This window comes from Paralichthys olivaceus, chromosome 20 (assembly GCF_024713975.1).
Source record: "Paralichthys olivaceus isolate ysfri-2021 chromosome 20, ASM2471397v2, whole genome shotgun sequence".
Lineage (NCBI taxonomy): Eukaryota > Metazoa > Chordata > Actinopteri > Pleuronectiformes > Paralichthyidae > Paralichthys > Paralichthys olivaceus.
This window is the reverse complement of record NC_091112.1, coordinates 9,289,154-9,303,449: the sequence shown is the minus strand read 5'-3', so window position 1 is coordinate 9,303,449 and position 14,296 is coordinate 9,289,154. Positions and strand designations below refer to the sequence as shown.

At 41.4% G+C, this 14,296-nt stretch overlaps 4 protein-coding genes across 7 annotated transcripts; 1 reads left to right on the top strand and 3 right to left on the bottom strand.

Moving 5' to 3' along the window:
- The first annotated feature begins 242 nt into the window (after nt 1–242).
- On the top strand, nt 243–2,337 carry uqcrb (ubiquinol-cytochrome c reductase binding protein). Its single transcript, XM_020090521.2, has 4 exons — nt 243–330; nt 1,561–1,629; nt 1,753–1,919; nt 2,135–2,337. Exons 1-4 carry the CDS (start codon nt 312–314, stop codon nt 2,210–2,212), a joined length of 333 nt encoding a protein of 110 aa, XP_019946080.1. The 5' UTR covers nt 243–311; the 3' UTR covers nt 2,213–2,337.
- A 138-nt stretch (nt 2,338–2,475) lies between these two features.
- On the bottom strand, nt 2,476–5,323 carry lrrc14b (leucine rich repeat containing 14B). Its single transcript, XM_020090547.2, has 3 exons — nt 4,843–5,323; nt 4,107–4,726; nt 2,476–3,414 (listed from the first exon to the last, which is right to left on the bottom strand). Exons 1-3 carry the CDS (start codon nt 5,116–5,118, stop codon nt 2,736–2,738), a joined length of 1,575 nt encoding a protein of 524 aa, XP_019946106.2. The 5' UTR covers nt 5,119–5,323; the 3' UTR covers nt 2,476–2,735.
- A 719-nt stretch (nt 5,324–6,042) lies between these two features.
- LOC109631556 (protein naked cuticle homolog 2) lies at nt 6,043–11,342 on the bottom strand. 4 transcript variants are annotated; one of them, XM_069516656.1, is made up of 9 exons: nt 10,812–11,342; nt 10,701–10,727; nt 10,521–10,594; nt 8,781–8,817; nt 8,359–8,447; nt 7,888–7,983; nt 7,663–7,798; nt 7,344–7,487; nt 6,043–7,228 (listed from the first exon to the last, which is right to left on the bottom strand). In XM_069516656.1, exons 1-9 carry the CDS (start codon nt 10,834–10,836, stop codon nt 6,774–6,776), a joined length of 1,083 nt encoding a protein of 360 aa, XP_069372757.1. In that variant the 5' UTR covers nt 10,837–11,342; the 3' UTR covers nt 6,043–6,773. The 4 variants fall into 4 exon arrangements, with proteins under 4 accessions (XP_069372757.1, XP_069372759.1, XP_069372756.1 ...); XM_069516655.1 differs by having other exon boundaries at nt 6,044–7,228; nt 8,359–8,450; XM_069516658.1 differs by lacking the exon at nt 7,888–7,983.
- Nucleotides 11,343–11,493: 151 nt separating this feature from the next.
- gatad1 (GATA zinc finger domain containing 1) lies at nt 11,494–14,009 on the bottom strand. Its single transcript, XM_020090837.2, has 5 exons — nt 13,453–14,009; nt 12,636–12,758; nt 12,471–12,530; nt 12,128–12,311; nt 11,494–12,037 (listed from the first exon to the last, which is right to left on the bottom strand). The coding sequence occupies exons 1-5, from the start codon at nt 13,687–13,689 to the stop codon at nt 11,847–11,849; spliced, it is 795 nt and encodes a 264-aa protein (XP_019946396.2). The 5' UTR covers nt 13,690–14,009; the 3' UTR covers nt 11,494–11,846.
- Between the last annotated feature and the right edge of the window lie 287 nt (nt 14,010–14,296).

Sequence of the window (14,296 nt, the reverse complement as noted above, 5' to 3'; positions counted from 1 at the left end):
TCATCATTTAGAATTTGTGATTTAAAAATTAACTTTCCCTAAACTGCAGAATCAGAAACTGGCGTCAGTGTTATTCTGCTGATTGATGTATCATCAAATGAAATCAGTCCTGAGCTCAGAGATCTTTTTTTTTTTCATCATGAATTTCTTTTAGTTCCCAGTGATGAATGACATAGTCACCTGTCGATAACATACATTCAGTGGGGTTTTGTGATCAAACTAAATAATCAACCATCGATGGAAAGTTGCGCAACGACCAGTGACTTCATTTTCTTACCCATCATGCATTGCGCTCGTCCTTAGTGTTAAAGATGGCGTCGAGGGCACCAGGTATGTCCATGTCGTCCCTTCTTGATATTTCCAGTTTTAAACCCACTCTTCCAATGACAGTTGAACGTGTGTGGTGTTAAACGGACTGTTTCTTTTCTGATAACGTCGCGTCGTGTTCATTTAGTCCGTGTGAATTTGTCTCCCTGCGCGTTTGACTTGCGTGTGTCCTTCTGTGTCCCCGAGCTAGCTGCTGTGCTAAGGGTGATGAGCAGCTAACGTTAGCTTAGCATTAGCTGCTGGTGCTCATCATCACAGTGAAATAAACGCGATTTATTTATTTTATATCTACCCGCTCACTTCCTCGAAATGTTAACCCGACGGCTGCTGTCGCGTATAGCTCTTATTTAGCATTATGCTCATGTATGTATAGCTAATCTAATGTCTTCTACTGTTAGCATAAGAGGCGGTGTTGTGTTGTTTCTGCTGTCATTCTAATGCGTTGAAAATAGTATAATGTCGGATCGACATGCTATCAACTGTTTGTCATTCAGTTTGCAATGTCTTATTATCGTGTGAAAACTTTTTAATCAGCGTGACCTGAAAGTCCTCGGTGTGTCTCACAATGTTGACTTGGACAGTTTCAGTCATAGAGTCAGCAGCACATAACAGATCTTTGCTGGTGTGTGTTAGTGGAGGAAGAAGTATTCAAATCAAAATGCTACTTAATTAAAAGTATCATCATCATAATGCAGTGATGCCAGTATCATTAATAAAAGCGCTGCCTCTGAGGAAAATGGTCCTTGACCAGCGTACAGGTTGAGAACTGCTGTATCAGTGTGCAAGCAGAATACAACTGCAGTGTCTGTAGCTGCGTTTATTGACTTCTTTTATATACATTTATCTACTTAGTCCCAGACCCTCTCAACTCCGAGGTCATAACCCCTCCACAAGATTAATATAGAAAGAAAAAAGAACTGTTTAATAAAGGTGCTATAATCTTTGGGGAACTTTTTATAACCTTAAGTTTTAATTAACAGAAATTTTAATGAACCAATTTATGCCTCAAACCATCAAATTCTGTGGAGCACAGGAGTTTAGTTGCTTTCCACCTCTGAAAAAAACGTGAGTTACCTGAAAGGGCAGAAAAATACTGCTGTACTCAGGTAGTAGTAATACTCTATCACTGCTTGAACCAGAACCCTTCCTTCCCACATTCTCCACAATTTTAAACATTTTCTTGTCACTAAAATCAGATTATGTGACTGATACTGTCTTTCTTCTTGCCCACAGCAGCGACAGGCAGGCTAATGCTTGGAGTCCGCAAATGGTATTATGGCATGTGTGGCTTCAGCAAGCTTGGTAAGGGCAAAGAGCAACCGACAACATGCTTGTCAGAAAATAATGAATGAACATGTGTCTTTGTATTATTGATTTTCTCTCCAGCATCTTCAGCATTGCACATTTTCTTGTTTTCTGTGTCAGGTTTAATGCGTGATGATACAATCACTGAGGATTCAGATGTGAAAGAGGCCCTGAACAGGCTTCCAGAGAAAATGCTCAACGAAAGGATGTTCAGGATCAAGAGAGCCCTGGATCTTAACATGAAGCAGCAGATCCTCCCTAAAGATCAGTGGATGAAATATGAGGAGGTAGACTGAACACATTATTATTTGGTATTTTTTTGTTGAGGGTGAATGAATAAAAGGTACATAAGACTGCAGCATTTTTATTAGTTTCACATTGTGAGCTATATTAAACTGAGTGACTTTGCCAATAACCAGATCCTACCAGACTGAAAAAAGTGAATTCTCAGTGTAAAGTGATTCAGTGAGGTTTAACTAACAAATTATATTTTTTCCTGTAGGATATCAGCTACCTGTCACCATATCTGAATGAGGTGATCCGTGAGCGTAAAGAAAGAGAAGAGTGGATGAAGAAGTAGATGGTTCCTGATCAAATTATTAATCCTCATCTTGAATCCATGCATGTTTGTCCCCTGGTGTAATATTTAAAATGAAATGCGACCTATATAAGGCAGTGCCCATTAAAGAAATATACATTTTCAAAGATTTGTAAGTGTCACTTTTTATAAAATGACAATGAAACAATTGCATGTGTACACCTGGTAAAATGGGATCTTCCCCTATGTTGCATATTTGATATTTAACTTTACAAATCCAGTTATATACATCATTTAAACCAGAATATAGACATAATAACATATACATTAGATACAGGTAACAAAATATCTTGTATCTATACATAACCACTACAGTAGCTTCATCTGTGTCTGCACTTTGAGTAACAGACTATAGGAGGCAATAAATAAACAGCAATTGAATACGTGTTTGATGATATAGTCAAACATATCTAGATTACCATCACAGTGATGACAGTTTGATAACACACTGCATTGGCACTATAAATAAAATATAGCCCATTCTACCAGGCCATTCATTTCATATCTAATCATCCTTCTGAGCCTGTGATCTCCTGTTGTCCACATCAGCTATGGTTCCTATAAAGTTCCCAATGACACTGTTGAAAGATTTTAGCATAGACACTCCCAGCTCGTTGTTGGTTTCATTAATGTCTGGATCATAGGCCCCCATGACTGGTGTGCACACCTTCACATTCGCCTTACCGCCTCCCTCCAGGATGCCCATCAGCTGAGCCCTGACTTCCTGAAACAACTCCCTGTTGTAACTCAGTAGGACTGAATCATCAAGAGGGTAAGTAACATCCTCTGGGTAGCACTCACGGGGAACCGGTACCTCTATGTACCTTAACTTTGGAAAACCTCGAGACAGCATGGAGAATAGGCTCCGCAGGCCTGCAGAGGTCAGGGGGTTTCCCAGCAGTTTGAGCTCCTCCAGCACCTGACAGGGAGCGAGGGCGAGAGCGAAGGCGTCCATGTGCTCGTCCTCGATGTTGCACTCCTCGAGGGCCAGGCTGGCCAGTGTGGCTGAGCAGCGGCCAAGCAGTTTGTGGAAGCCAGTGGAGAAAGAGACGAAGATGTCGTGTCCACTGATGTCCAGGCGGACCAGGAACTCACTGTGGAGGCTGTTGGCCAGGTACGTCATGTCCACCCTGGTCAGACAGCAGTTGGCCAACTCCAAGCACTGCAGAGGAGTGTTGAGAGGACTGGATAGAGAAATGTAATGGTGTTGAATGAAAGCATATTGCAACACAATTGTACATATTTTATTTAGTGAGTAACAGGCAGACACACTAAAGTGGTTTGTGTTAGGAAGGATTTGTCATTTGCTCTTTGCAACAAATATTGAATTTATTTCTGTATGTCTGTTTTTTGTCATATTTTGCAATTTGTTTAAAATTATAAATGAAAAAATTACACGCCAGACTTTTATTGACAGCTCTATTTTATGTTCTTTTATTTGGTGGCTCTGAAATGCAAACCAAAACAACAAATCAAAAAGCACAACGGCGTGAACTTCAAACGGAAAAGACTTGTTGCTGATTGGATGGATGCACTGTCCATGTGTTTTGTGTTTTGTTATTGTGGTTTATTATTTGCAGTTGTGAATTTCACTTCAGGGCCACCATAGTTTCATCCTCCTGCTCTATTTCAAATTGAACTGTGAAGTTTATCTCACCAGCAGCTGTCTGTCCTCACACGGGCATATTTCAACTATATTAACAGCAAAATACCTCCCATTCTTTGTGCTGTGATGCTGCGAGAGGTTTTTATTTTGGGCTGCATTAGAGCTCATGAAGGTGCAATGTGCAGGTAAGATGGACACCAGAGACATCTATCATCAGTATCCATTTCTCATCCAAGCAAAGGACTTCTTGTTCTCTGTCTATTCACTCACCTCAGCAGCCTGCGTAGTTGTCCAGTTAGAGTGGAGAATCCCATGTAGAGCTCAGTCAGGCTCAGTTGTGCCAGCAGGTTGCCGATGGTGACCATCAGATCATCAGAGACCAACCTCCGAACATCCAGCGCCCCAGCTGGAAGGGTCAGAGACTGGAGTTTGGGGAAATCCACCCTGGACAGCAGCACCTCCAGATGTGGGGCCTCCAGTGGAACATTGTGGACCACCTCAAGCTTTGTGATGGACTCGGGCTCTGCGAGCCGGAGAACATAGAAGAGCTGCTTGAGAGCGAGGGAATCGGCCCTAAAACTAATGAAACGAAGCTTCAGCGGACAGACTCGGAGGAGGAGGAAGGCCTGAGCCACAAGCTCATAGTTGCGGCCTGTAACAAAGCCATTCAGACGGACGTCAATGGACACTTCAAAGGCAGATCGGGACACATCATTGGCTTGCATGGCGACAATGGTCTCATAGCATATTTGGGTCAGGAGTTGGGTTCTTGCCCATCGGCCCAGGGTAGAGCGGCATGGACAGTCCTGATGCTCGATGTCTTTCAGGGCAGTGAGGTCCACCACATGGAGGCACTTGGCATAAGTTGCTGGAGGAGACAGCACGTAATCCTGAAGAAAATAAAAGAAAATTCATATAAGTTTGTTCGGACCAACTGACTGAAAACCTGGATAATGCAAGGATGTGACAAGATTAGGATCAGATGCAGTTGCGAACAGTGATGTACCTTTAAGCCGGTCAGAAACGCCTCAAGACAAAGCCGACAGGTGCGTGAGGTAAGGTCCGTCTGACAGTCGACTGTTTTTCCTAGGAGCCTTTGCAAGTTGAGCTCAGGAAGAGGCCAAGTTTGAACCAGAGCGTGCAGCAAGTTGGCCTGCTCATGAAGGTAGCAGGCCTTGAAGAGAAGTGGGTAGAGATTAAAAGACAAACAGTTGAGGTTCTCCAGAGCCGTTGGACCAGTCTGAGCGAAACACTCGGCAGCCAGGAATCGCAGGGACTTCATGTTTCCAGGCTGTTTTCCCCACTTGTTGCACAAATGAAAGTTTCTCAGTGGGAGCTGCTGTCAAACAGCTCCGCCTGCAAGTGTCTTCCCTCCGCAGCTTTGTGCTTTGTTGGTGTCCCTTGCTGTTGTCTATCTGGGTGTCGTGCGTTTGGCTGGGACAGGGCTCGCTGTGGTGAGGCAAGAAAAAGGCGCGGGGGTCTCGTGGTAGGTGAACGGGCTGAGGGTTATTTTTAGGAACAGCTGTCTCACGTCCTTTTGCTGGGACACGGTGTCTACTTGCAACTTTTACCAGAGAGATAAATGGGAAGAGCGTTTGAATGTGGCTGGGAAAGCTGTCTCACACACACACACACACACACACACACACACACACACACACACACACACACAAGCTGTAATGACCATAGAAAACAATGTGAGAGCAGAAATAGAAATGCAACACAGGATCAATCCAAATATAGTGAAACAAACAAAATTAAATAAAAGACTAAACTTGTTTTCTTCTGAAAATTACTTCAGAAAAAAATATTTTACCTCTAAAAGTGTACATCATGTTCTACTGAGGCTTGTGTCAGTGGAGACATGAGACAATCAAAAAAACAAAATCCTGCTCTACTCTTTATGCCTCTGCCAACCAGTGCAGTTTCAGTCCTCAATACATTTTTCTCAAGGTGTTCTTCAGATAAGTTCATAAGGCAAAAAGGGTTTGTGTTGTCCCAGTGATCTTGACCTTTGACCTCTAAGTTCTAATCAGTTTATTTTTTAATCCAACTGAACTTTGTACTAAATTTTAAGAAATTCCCTCAAGGCATTATTGAGATATCGTGTTCACAAGAATGGGATGGACAGACAACCTGAAAACATAATGTCTCCAGTCACTGGCTGTCCCTGGCATGAAAAAAAACGGATGTTTGACATTGTTTTTGACATCTGAAATGTATCCTATTGTTACAACAGAGTTTCTATTACTTTTACAAACAACATATTGTTCCCAGAAATGAGGAAATACTCAAACATCAGTTTTTTTCTCTTTGAGGAGATTTATTTCCTCTGAATCTTTTGCTCACATTGAGTAAATACAGCCATCAACAAAAAGAGAAAAATACATTTGATTTTTTCAGATTGTTATATGAAGTGTGAACTTTAAAAAGTTGAATTGTTCAAATTATGGTTGAATTAATATTCTAGAAAATAAATATATCATCATGTCAGAATAAATTAACAGATCTAAAACATTTACATGACAGACATAATGTGTTTTAATTTTAGCATTATACTAGTACCATCAAGCAGAGAAGACACAGGTGTTGTGGCCCAGGAGATAGAGCAGGTTATCCACTGGCCCCTTCAGTCTACATGTAAAACAATAGTAGTGCAGCATACATATTAGCACGTATATTAGTGCTATATGCATGTCTGTGTGAATGGGCAAATGTGACTTGTACTGTAAAGACTAATACAAGTGGGAGGATTTCAAAATAAAAGCATTATACAACCCTATGCAGTGCACCTTTACATTTCATGTTCTACCTGAGAGGAAACTGTTAATTTAAAGTGCGTTAAACATGTCATTCAGTCAACAATGACTTGACCTTCCCGGACCTAGTGTGTGGAACTCTTCTCCCCCGAATCAGTTTCATGTGTTTGGAATCCGTTTATGAAGGGTGGTAGTGGTGGTGATGATGATGATGATGGTGCTCGTGGTGGTGATGATGCTCATGTCTCTGGGCCCCACTGGAGAGATGAAGTTTACTTGGCCTCTCCCTCTCCTCCCCTGGTTGGAGCTGGGAACCAGGATGTCTCAGGGGCGGAGGAGCATCTTGCACCCTGGAACGAAGCCTCTTGCTGTGGGTAAGATGGGGGGGACTATTTACTGGGGGGTGAGACTGGGTAGGATGGCACCACGAGGCTGGATGTTGGCCATGCAGCCTGCAGAACTTTCCCTCTCCTCTGCTCCTGTCTTTACCCACTGACACTGGCTTATTTCTGAGAGAATGGAGGATTGAGGGGCTTCCAGGGGCCTCTGAGGAGATGCAGTGCGCCCTTCCTGCCACTGGGTGGTGCTGAGAAGCAGATTGAGTTTGCTGGCCTGGGTCCAGACAGGGAGACTCTGGAAAAAAAGAGGAAAACTCACTTCAGTTAAATCTAATTACAATTTTTTAATGATGTGAGCTGTTAACATACTGATGTCTGCAAACATCATAACAAAATAGTCGTTTCTGTGCCTGTATTGTCGAATTTAGAGGTGTAGTTCTCAATGCCAGCTAGATCCAGGTAGTGGTTTCTGCGCTCGATGTTTTCATCCACACAGTAAAGTTTCCTCGCCGGGCTTCCAGCCTCCTGAGACGCTCGCTGCTCCTTTTCTGTGGCTGTTTTCAGTAAGAGAGAGACAAAACCATCAAATCATCAAATCATAATCTGCATGATCTACAGTTCTGAGCCAGGCAACAGTTTTGGCAAAGTGTCTCTTTCGATCCTCATTATTTCCTCTATACATGTTACACTGTTGGTTTGGAGAGCCATGGCAAAATGTTTTAATTCTACCTGTTTGTGAAACCTTTTCTAGGTCGGCTGAGGGAGTTATTGCGAGCTTGATCTTCAGGGGTGTGTTGTCCAAACAAGGCTGCTTCACAGAGGCCTCCAGAACCTCAGACATGGAGTATATGAGACTGGACATACCCTGCAGAACACACACACACACACGCACAATGTGTACAGAGAAACTTAAATTTAAATTATTTGGATAAAAAACGGGGGAAAGTAAGTGACCTCCTTTGTGACGTGGCTGCTGTTGTCAAAATTGTACAGTGTGAAGACCCAAGTCTGCTGAGAGTCGTCCTCCAGCACAGTGTCGCACTGTGTGTCCTGTACATGCACATAGTGTCAGAATAACAAGCTCAGTGCCGCTGTAATGATATTTGTAGTTCACTAATTCACAATGTCATTCTGGCACACACACAAACAAACAAACACTCGCACAATTACCTTTTGTGTGTTATTGCATGTGTTTATAAAAGTGTGTCTGTATATGTGTTGCTTGCTTGTTTAGATCATGGCTTGTATGGACTTCCATTGCACAAGCTTGTAAAGCATAGTTTTAATTGGTGGAGATTCACCTGAGACAAAAGGTCACTGGTTGATAAAATGCTAATTATCCAGACACGTGAATCACGGTCATCTGATATCCTGCAAAAGAAATCCCACAATCCATTGGTCAGAAGCATTAAGATCAACACTCACACCAGCGTTGCTTTTCTTCTTCTTTGTCACTTTATTGACCCAGAAGGAAATGTTCTTGTTCTTGTCATGTGTCGTCTTTGTTGGCAAAACTACTAAGAAACGCACAGAGATGAATTGTGAGTAACAATATTTGTCAGACTCACATAACCAGGCACAACAACAGTTATTACTATTAGGAAAAAAATTGTTAATTATTGCAGAGATTTGACATTTGTAAATGTACAGGTTACAATGTATGATTTCCTCCTTGGATTGCTCGTTCAAGGCCACACAGTAGCTGTTAGCACTATTGTGTTAACATGCTGTCCCTTTGTAATTCATTTAATCTTTGTTTTTAAAGAAGTCCAAACTGGTAGTGTTCTGAATCTACACAATAAGGAGGGAGCGATATATCATTATAATGCATGTTACTCTGTACTCACCCTTGAGGTTGCAGTTATGGTCGGACTTGCACAAGTTCTGTGAGAAACATGAAAGAGAGAAAGAGGAAGTGATTCAGTGACTTTTCACATCCCATTGAACAATCCTTGAACTTGTGGTGTGTAGTAATTCAAGGAAACTGTTAATAATAATAATAATCATTATAATAATTAATATCAGTTCTGATGATATGATACCAGATGAAGCAGTGACTACAAAATAAAAGTTAAGGACAGCAGAGGAGAACGAGGAGTAAAGATCCATGTCTTTAATGTTTTTGAGTTTGTCCACTTAAGCTGTTGACACGTTGACCTGACTTGAGATTCAATGTTCTGTTAAATGTAAATCACTGATAAATCACATCTTATTTAAAAAAAACGATTTTTACTAAAACCTACATTTTAAGTCTTATTTCTAATGTTGGAAAAACAGAGTTCATACAGCACTCAAACTGACAGACTTGCCATTCACAGTGTTACAGCAGCAGTGTCATGGAGAATCAAACTATAATAGGCTGGAAAATGTAACCACAGGAAGCACTCTGCTATTAACACTCACAGAAACTCCACTGCCAACCTTTACACAACTTGGAGTTGACGTCTTTTCCCGTACAACTACACAATTTTCCAGAACGTTTGTGTAACATGGTACAAAATAAACGTGTATCCTCTGAACTTTAAAACAACAAAAGTGCTGATAACTCACAACAGATCCCATGATTACAGTGATAGAAGATTATACTGTATTTAGTGAGGAGGAGTGAACATGTCTTTGTTATATTTATTTTAGACAAGTGCTAAAATGAATTTACGATTCACCCAACCCTGTGATCCTTGGAAGCACATGGAAACATCTGTGATTTATTTCCACCATAATAAATCTGGTTGCACAGATTAAATCAGTGTGTTTGAGAGTGTGTGACTGTCACCAGCTTTTAGTCTTTGAGGAATAAAGACAAGAATGAGGATTATTAGAAAACAACTTCTGATTCCAAGCCCCAGAATGAGAGGGTCTCATTAAAGTCTACTTGTAATGCCATTTACGCAAGCAAACACCCCCCCCACACACACACACCCTTCGCCCACCACACATCCAAACACCCCCCACCACACTCTGTCTGGAGAAGGAAAGCAGTTCCAGATGTGGAGACTTTTTTCCCCCTTTCAGTGCACTCCTGTATAAAGAGCTGGCTGTTTGGAGGAGGGTAGTGGCTGAGCTGCACTTCACAGACTTGAAAGTCTCTTTATAGAGAAAGGACGGAGGAGGGGGCGGATGATATAGGCGACTATGCCTCCATACACCTTTTATGTCTCTTGGAAGAGATGTGAGCCGACACTGTTTCGTCCAAAAGCTGCGGGCAGTGACATTTATTTAAAGCAGTACATGACGAGGCTGCCAAAGTTTGTGTTTTTACTTGTTTTTTAATTCTGCAGTATGAGATCTGAGCTCTGTGGGTTACTTGTGCAGCTCCTATGCATGTATAATGTTGTTCTGGAGGTTTTACTCATAATCCATTTAAGGCCAAGTGAAGTAATTTAAATAATATTACCTAAGATGCACATATGGATAAATTCACATGAGGAAAAACACCCCCCAGATACATCTATAATGATCATTATTTTTTTAGAAGCTACAAAATCTAAATTAATCAGATATTAAACGTCTGTGATCATCATGTGACCAGATTTCATCACCAGCAATGTACTCATAAATAATAACAACAATAAGAAAAGAATCTCTACCTCTGTCAGTTTGCCTCTGTGTTTGTGCTCCAGCTCTCCCTGACAAGTCAGCACACTGGGGGCCAGACTATCACCTGCAGAATTTAAATATAAGGAAAATAAATACATATAAAAAAACAACACAGTCACATGGTTGAAGTCAGTGCACAGTAGTTGGATGTGATGCAATAATAGTCTCACCTTCAGGACTCTGTCTGCGTTTCAAAGCTGGGAAAAGTAAAGACAAGTGAATGTGATGTGAGATAGTTGGTATTTAATTTGAAAACTGTCAGATTTGATGTAAATTCTCACCAAGTTTGGAATGTAACTTGCCCATATTCCTTTCTGTCCTTTTTCATCAATGAAAACTCATAATGTCCAACTCATGAGAGGAGAAATGAGCCTGATGTTACTGAGCATCAGACCTCGCTCTCTCTCTCTCTCTCTCTGTCTGGTTTGACTGGGGTGTTTATCAAAGAGTGTAGAGTCAGAGCAAGAGAACTCCCCTCAGCACACTTCCTGCCTCCTATTCTGTTGGCTATATAAGACCAATATGTGAAGTTTCTTTGTGGCTTCTTTGTTTTGAGACGAAGTATAATTAATTTGCAGTCGTTCACGTTGTATATCAAAAATGGCACTAAAAATAAATAAAAGTAAAAGACTCATACGAATGTTAAAACTTTCATGTTTAAGTCTATATGAGATGATATGATTGATCAGTGACATTTGTAGAACTGCGTAACAGTGGCTGCTCACCTGTAGAATGGCTGCAGTTCAGGAAGAAAAAAAATCGTGTACATTTTCAGTTTCAGAAAATCTTTTATAAAAATCATTGATCCCAGAACAAGGCTGATGAATCGTGACCATAAAACATTTCAACTTTGGAGCAAAAAAATAATGGAAAAAGGGCAAAGACTGCACATAATTATTCATTTACTTTTCATCTAAAGTAGTGAGAAAAAAAAAGGTTGAACAATATTCAGCAACAACTAAGTGTTTTGTAAAAGCTTTATTATTAATGTCAATCCTGGTGGATTTCTTTTACTTTCTTATTGTGATTGGTCTTGCACTGGCTGGCACCAAGGAGAAGCACTGCTGTGCACAGAGATTTTCAACTTTTAAATAAATGTATATTTTTAAACAATCACAAACAAGACAGTGGAAACAAGATTGTTTTAATTACTAAATACAAAAGTAATATTCCAATGCTGAAGCTTTTTGAAATGTGGTTACAGCTGGTTTCTTCAGTGTCAATGGTTTCACAACCATTTTTGTTTTATTATATTACATAAATATACAAATGTCTGTTTAAAAGCAACAGAGCGAGTTCATATCAGAGTCCTGTTGTTAACTGCTTCCCCCCGCAGACTCTTTGACAGCGATGGCCGGTGCGGCTCCTATGTGGGTCCAGATGTAGCCTTTCTCTGGTCGGATCGGGATGGTGGGGAAGGGCGAGCTCCACGACTTGAAATATTCAGAGGGGGCGTGGCACACAAACTCAAGGTACTCCATCTTTCTGGGGAGATCCTCCTCTGGACCTGGATCACAAAAAAAACACAGACCCAAAAAATAAGTGAAACTACAGGCAGAAAAATATCATAACTCGTTTCTCATTTTGCATTGCTCACCAACTATGTATGTCGCGGGATCAAACTGGTCCTTTGGGCTGGACTGTGTGGGAATTAACCAGGTCAGTGCTGCGCTCTTTTCACAGTACTGGTCCTGAACGAAGCCTCGAATCTGAGCATAGTACGGCTTCCCGTCATCTTCGTCTGTTACTTTGATCACGTCTCCTGTCTGATAATAAACTCCCTGTTGGTACAAAGACAAAGATAGATGATGAATACACAGGAAATCTGGTCGACAAAGGTGGTTAAAGCTGCTAGAAGATGAGGAAATGCTGATAATCAGTGTGATCATTTCTGATATTGAAATGAAATGATTTTTCCTTGGTAAGAATAAACACCATACCTTATAAAATACAGATTCGGACGTGATGATTGTTGAAACTGATTCTGGTGCTTTGATTGGCTGAGTAAAGAAATCACACACACAACAGTTAAATGCATAAACTCATAGACAGAATAACAGAAATAATCATCATCATAAAGCTGACAAATCAAATACAAGTCTTACGTTTTTAAGTTTAAATATGTGTCTTCTTCCTTTTCCCTTAGTGGACACTTTCTTCTCAGATGCAGGAGCTTTGTACTTGGTACTTCTCAGCCGTGCAGACCTCCTGTGGATCTCCTGCTTGCTCTAAAGACATAAAAACAACACACATCAGGTAAATAAATTATACTTCAAATGTTCTACAGTGTAGCTATTGTTTCTTAGACTACAGTACTTTAATTTCTACCAATCATCAAAATAACAGTTTTCTCTATACAAGAGAAACATTTTGCATCACTGTCTATTCACATTCAAATCAATCAATCAAATTGGATTTGTTTAGCCTATATTCACAAACCACAATTTGTCTCATAGATCATAACAAGGTGCAATATCCTCTGTTCTTAACCCTCAACAAGAGTCAGGAAAAACTACAAAAAAACCCAAACTATTAACAGTTGAAAAAACGTAGAAAACTCAGAGAGACACATGTGAGGATCCCTGTCCCAGGACAGACGGAAGTGTAACAGATGGAACGGAACACATCAACAAAATAACAGTCCTTACAACATCGATTAGATTGTTAGAAGTTTGTAACCCAATGGAAAGGTGAGTCAGTGTTTAAACATTTATACATAAGACAATATCTGATAGCGATGAAGGGAGCAGCAATGACAAATGAATTGAAGAGTTACTGTCAGTAATGGTGGAGTATGTGAGTCTTGTTGTAAACACAGTCCACGATCAGCTGCCTCCACCATCACGATCCACCAACACCTCGAATATGCAGCTCTTTTCTTTTGATTGTGCTGGAGAGACGCATCTCTATAGAGGAACCAACCTGCTTCCCTCCGCCATTGCTGGGCAGAATGCTGGAGGACATGGAGGGTCCCGATGCTCCTCCAGCGCCTCCACCGCAGCCTCCTCCTCCTCCTCCTCCTCCTCCTCCTGCGCTGCCCCCGACGCTGCTCTTCCCGGTGCAGCTGTTACACAGGATCTCCCCCTGGTTCCCCTTCTTCCACATAGACGAGGAGTTGGTCTTGCAGACGGCGCAGCACGGCTTCAGACCCAGCGGCATCGTCGGCGCGGAGAGACGCGTTCGGTTCAGTGCGGAACAATGAGCAGCAGCGAGCAGTTTGACATCAGTGTCCGAGAACAGGAGACGGAGACGCGGGGTCCTCTCTGCTGCAGACACACCCACACGACCAGCTACGACATGAGGCCGCTGACGATCCTAACAACCGCATTAACACACTGGTTTGTTTTTGTGTCACCAGACCACCGCCATTGCTGAGCGCCAGTGTTTCTTCTTCTTGTGCGCTGGCCTGTGTCGTCCGCTCTTCTTCGGTGCATTGGGATTGGACCGGAGTCGAGCGCCGCCGCTGGACCGGATGACCCCGCGCATCAGTTTTGTGGAGGTGAAAGGAAATTCTGAATTTATTTTATTTAAAGTTATTTTATTGAGATAGTTTTTTTTAACATAGTGAAAGAGACACTATGTATACAGAGTGGGCATTTGTAAATAACCTTCAACAGATTTGTTTTTATATCTTATACATAGTGGCTCTTAGAGATTTTGTTTTGCAAGAATGATTCCATTAAATACTTAAATTATTTTGAACACGATGAGAATTTGTTACTTCTAAGCTTTCAGTTGGACACTTTAGAAACTCAATGAAAATCGT

Excerpts from the sequence above, each read along its gene's own strand:
- LOC109631556 (XM_069516655.1), bottom strand. The coding sequence starts at position 10,836 with ATGGGCAAGTTACATTCCAAACTTG. Across the intron at positions 8,818-10,520 it reads ACAGAGGCAAACTGACAGAG|AACTTGTGCAAGTCCGACCA; the intron begins GTAGAGATTCTT and ends TGTTTCTCACAG. Across the intron at positions 7,984-8,358 it reads AGAAGAAAAGCAACGCTGGT|GACACACAGTGCGACACTGT; the intron begins GTGAGTGTTGAT and ends GTGCATGTACAG.
- lrrc14b (XM_020090547.2), bottom strand. The coding sequence starts at position 5,118 with ATGAAGTCCCTGCGATTCCTGGCTGCCGAGTGTTTCGCTCAGACTGGT. Across the intron at positions 4,727-4,842 it reads CGTTTCTGACCGGCTTAAAG|GATTACGTGCTGTCTCCTCC; the intron begins GTACATCACTGT and ends TATTTTCTTCAG. Across the intron at positions 3,415-4,106 it reads CAACTACGCAGGCTGCTGAG|TCCTCTCAACACTCCTCTGC; the intron begins GTGAGTGAATAG and ends TTCTCTATCCAG.
- uqcrb (XM_020090521.2), top strand. Across the intron at positions 1,630-1,752 it reads GTGTGGCTTCAGCAAGCTTG|GTTTAATGCGTGATGATACA; the intron begins GTAAGGGCAAAG and ends TTTCTGTGTCAG. Across the intron at positions 1,920-2,134 it reads AGTGGATGAAATATGAGGAG|GATATCAGCTACCTGTCACC; the intron begins GTAGACTGAACA and ends TTTTTCCTGTAG.
- gatad1 (XM_020090837.2), bottom strand. The coding sequence starts at position 13,689 with ATGCCGCTGGGTCTGAAGCCGTGCTGCGCCGTCTGCAAGACCAACTCC. Across the intron at positions 12,312-12,470 it reads CCGAATCTGTATTTTATAAG|GGAGTTTATTATCAGACAGG; the intron begins GTATGGTGTTTA and ends TTGTACCAACAG. Across the intron at positions 12,038-12,127 it reads TCCCGCGACATACATAGTTG|GTCCAGAGGAGGATCTCCCC; the intron begins GTGAGCAATGCA and ends TTTGTGATCCAG.